The sequence below is a fragment of the Cenococcum geophilum genome, assembly GCF_001692895.1.
Source record: "Cenococcum geophilum 1.58 unplaced genomic scaffold K441scaffold_89, whole genome shotgun sequence".
NCBI lineage: Eukaryota > Fungi > Ascomycota > Dothideomycetes > Gloniales > Gloniaceae > Cenococcum > Cenococcum geophilum.
Genome location: NW_027137647.1, coordinates 1 through 4,455, shown reverse-complemented (window position 1 = coordinate 4,455; position 4,455 = coordinate 1). Strand labels below are relative to the sequence as shown.

The window sequence follows — 4,455 nt, the reverse complement described above, 5'->3', positions numbered from 1 at the left end:
CCTTCGTAAGCCTCGTGTGGATCCTGTAGTTAAATGGAACTGTGTCTATCGGTACTTATTTGACATACCTAATTCGACGGAAATACCCAGTCCATGTATGTTGCCTATGTTTCCATTACTCTAAACTATATGTTCTAATCATAAACCCTGACTTAGTCTATGACTACTACATTCCAAGGTATGAATTGGTCGGATGGGAGATATCAGGAGCGCAGTTAGAGCCTACATCGTCAAATACAGAGCCTCCTTCCGTGATCGAAGAAGACTCTACTGCCTTTGAACCATCTGCATCTTCTAGCTCTCAAGGAATTCAACAGCAACACTCATTGACAAACAACGACACTCAGGTTTCAAGTACTCTTGGGAGAACTCCCGCTGCTTCTTCCCTCATTGCTTCACCGGAGGCACATTACATTGATGGAGAACAATCTGATTCAAGAATTGTTTCATTAAATCACCAAATAGCTTCCAGCCCTCAGATGGGATCAAGCACTAGTGCAAACCTTGGGGAAATGGAGCCGATGCCGGAGATGTACTCCTCAACTACGCCAATAGTCTCGGGGCCATATTCAACCTCAAATTCGGAAGATTGGCGGAGTTATTTCAGCGATATCTTCGATGTAGAACATCAACCAACCGGGTCTTCACATACTTCCTGGGACTGTCATAGGCCAGATCCCCAATTTACCGTACCTAACCGCCTAAGCATTTCCTGGAATTCTCTATTGTCTTCTGCTGACAGGAATTTGCAACTCCAAAGGCGGGTTGATACCAGAGAGCGGGCGGTCGGTGCTCTCCCGGCAGAGTGGCCTTATCCCGATTTTCCTGAAGATCTCGAAGTGCTTTCTTCATCAAGGCCGCCAGACGAAACTACCCACGGCCATCAGGACATTTCCTTGCTTGTTGTCACCAGCGACAAGGGTACCATAAACCCCATTCAAGAGAGCCCCTACCTCCAATCCGAAGCCTCGCAGGGACAACTATACCAACGTGTACGTGGGCACCCACCTATCCATAACCCGGCTATAAACCTAGCCCTAAACTCAGCCACTACCCCCTGCCCTAATATCCTCTCCGACCCTCCCCGAGCTTATATACCTCCGCACCTCGCCGGGCCGCCTTGCCCTCCGGTTCCGTACACGACAGCCCAGCTCCACCCGCTCCTTCCCTCGTCCCTACCGCCTTCTCTACCCCTCTACGCACCTCCTCCCCCGAACTCCCCGGCAGCTCCGCCTTATACGCGAAACCCCGACCCCCGTCACTCGACACCAGCACCAGCATCAGCACCCACAGCAGCCGGCTTAGTATCCGCTCCGTCCTCCGCACTATTCTGTCGAGAGTAGGACCGCGATCACGAGTGCAGATAGAACCACATCGCCGCAGCGCTAGCGAGGAAGAGGACGAAAGGGATGCCACGCCGACGCAGACGCCGGTGATGAGCTTCGTCTGCCTATCCGGCGAGCACGCCGAAGGAAGCTGCGGCGTAGCTTGCGTAGTCCTATGTGTTTGCCGGGAGGGGCAGGATAAGCGAGATACTGGGGGGGGGGCTTAGGCGGCAAAGGCGTCGCGCTAGGGGGAGACTTTAAAGCGGTCTATCGCCGGCAGCGTCTATAGCGTGCGGTTCCGGGGGACGGTATCCGGGTAGTACTAGCCGCAGCTATCAGGGGTAGTAGTAGAGCTATGTATTCTACGACGTATCGTTACTAGCATAGTAGATAAGGCTAACCTAGATAGATTTTTTCTTAGACTAAAGTTAATAGAGCGTTCACTAGGGGCTATCAAGGGCGGGTTATCTTACCGGTGTCGTAGCCGCATTTAACAGGGCATTTGCTGTCAGCGTATGTGCTCCTGGTGTAGCCGTATAGGTATATGTTGCCCGTTCCTGGATCGAATCAGGCGTTGTCGGCCATGCATGTTATTCGGTGGAATGGATCTCTACACACGGGCCTCGCGAGCACCTCCCTTGCAGCTGTATGGCCCGCTTATGGAGTTAGATTAATAGCATCGGCCATGGCCGTCTTCTAGATTAGGTGAGGAAGCTAATTAACGAAGGCATTTAAAAATTAGGCCAACGTCTCAAGTTGCGTGCCACGATTTCTGTCACATAGTTGCTACCTTTTGCGAAAATTAAGATTAAGCGAGCCCGCCCGCACGCATGCGCCTTAGCACGGTAGCGTCCAACGAGCAAGTGGTTCGTGCGCGAACACCAGAACCGTAACAACGCGTATTTATAAGATGCCGTTCTGCAAGGACGGATACTAGCTACTTTATATTAAGCGACTTGACTCCAAAGATTAAGCGTATATATCAAAATATTATAGCACTTAGCTAATATTAAAGCTTCGAATTCCTAAGTATCCCTTCCCCTAGTAAAATGGGTCCTACGGTTATCGATAAGGGCCAGCCAATAGAACCAATAGGATCAAGGCTTCTTATACGATTTTAACCGGTTTACTTAGCTTAACGCTCTACTACGTTATATAATGGCCTACCACGCTTTAAACTTATAAAGTAGTATCTATTTTATAGTTTTATATACTTGCTTTATTAAATAAGACCTGGTTTTAGTTGCTGTAGAAGTGTTTTGTAGAGCGAGCGTACGGAGGTACAGCCCATAATGTTTGTAACAGCGCTAGCAAGGGGGGGTCCCTGCTGCAATCGACTTATCCTAATAAAGTAATAGGCCTCATAACACCAAAATCTACCTCGACGCGTATAGAATACACGTTCTACATAGAACACGCTCTATATAGTACATATACGTTCTACACAAGTATTATAATAGTAGAGAACCAGAACCAGTAGCTTATAGAGCCTATAGGGCCTATGCCACATCCTCCAATCCGCTACCGAAAAGCTCCAACTCTTACTCGTAACCAGTGACGCAACTACCAATTACTACACGATATTAGGTGGTTATATAATTCAACAAATTGGAACAGCATATGGACCTTAAGGCAAAGCTTTTACAAAGTACTAGATATATATAGACAATATATAGAGTAATGGATTTGAAGATTTTGGTGTTATAAGGCCTATTACTTTAGGCCACTGATAGTTGTACACCCCCTAAATGATATACGTACACCCCCCAATTGATACGCATACACCCCCTACCTTATTTGGTTTAGACGCTTCCTTATTAAGTTAGATGCTTCCTCATTAAGTTAGAATATCACGTGCATTTGACTTGTTTGCGCCTGCATCGCGAAAATCAAAGTGCGCGCGCCATGTAAGTTTTATGACTGCAATATCACGATCAAGTCTTGATTTTAGTTATAGTATAAGTAGTAGAGTCTAAATTTGGATCCCGCCTGAGTCGATTGATTGGATTACGCAGTGCTTTGTGAGGCGTCGCGCAAACTGATTTAGGTGCTGCCACCTCTGCTTCGCGCCCACACCCGCGCCCACGCCCACGCCTGCGCCTGCGCCCGGTAAGACCCAAATCAACACCTCTGCTTTGCATCCAAGAACCTACAATTATAGAGCGTCGCGGTGGTCGGCCAACTAACTCTACAACCGGTTCTACAATTGCTAATGGCGTCGATAGATCTACTCGTAGAGAGCACTCAGCATTCGAGCGAAATACTGGCCATACTATGGGCTCGCACTTTGATTTTCGCGATGCAGGCGCAAACAAGTCAAACGCACGTGATATTCTAACTTAATGAGGAAGCATCTAACTGAATGAGGAAGCATCTAAACTAAATGAGGTAGGGGGTGTATGCGTATCAATTGGGGGGTGTACGTGTATCATTTAGGGGGTGAACGACTATCAGTGGCCTTACTTTATTAGGATAAGTCAATTTCAGCAGGGACCCCCCTTGCTAGCGCTATTACAAACATTATCCCTTCGTGTGGCAAAATTGTCTCGTTCCCAGACCTTCTTGCCAAGGCTTACCTTGCCAAGCCGCTAGCCGCTTTTGGCAAAACCTTCGTTAGAAGGTCTGGTACACGGTTCGGATTTTTGTTAGTCCCGCGCGGGGTATTTAGGCCTATATACACCTACTTTGAGCCAAATTGTCTTAACTTCCACAGCTCCCTAAGCTATTCCTAATGGCTAGAATTACCAAATCAAACCTGGCGAAGAAGACTACGTTGCCCGATTTGCCCGATTCCAATTCGTTATCTCGTCGTCGCGCCCGACGCCCCCGAGTCGTAGCAGCCGCACCTTTCCCACGACCTCTTCCTACCGCAGCCAGAGTACCCAAACCGACGAGCCAGCTTTAAATAATAACTAAGGACTACTAGTAGGTATAGATTTGCTTTATAGAAGGGGGTAAGCTTTAGGTAGAGCCTCGCGCAGAGCTTTAGTAGAGGCTTACGCAGAGCCCTACGCAGAGCTCCGCGTAGGGCTTCGTGCAGAGCTTCGTGCAGAGCTTCGTGCAGAGCTTTATGCAGAGCCTCCGTACGCAGAGCTTCGTGCAGAGCTTCGTGCAGAGCTTCGTGCAGAGC

At 48.4% G+C, this 4,455-nt stretch overlaps 1 protein-coding gene across 1 annotated transcript; it reads left to right on the top strand.

The window, feature by feature from the left end:
• The first annotated feature begins 498 nt into the window (after positions 1-498).
• On the top strand, positions 499-1,388 carry K441DRAFT_671038 (uncharacterized protein). The gene has a single exon (XM_067650364.1). The coding sequence runs from the start codon at positions 513-515 to the stop codon at positions 1,341-1,343; it is 831 nt and encodes a 276-aa protein (XP_067496717.1). The 5' UTR covers positions 499-512; the 3' UTR covers positions 1,344-1,388.
• The last annotated feature ends 3,067 nt before the right edge of the window (positions 1,389-4,455 follow it).

What these genes read in the sequence shown, in the direction of transcription:
- K441DRAFT_671038 (XM_067650364.1), top strand. Translation starts at nt 513, where the DNA reads ATGGAGCCGATGCCGGAGATGTACTCCTCAACTACGCCAATAGTCTCG.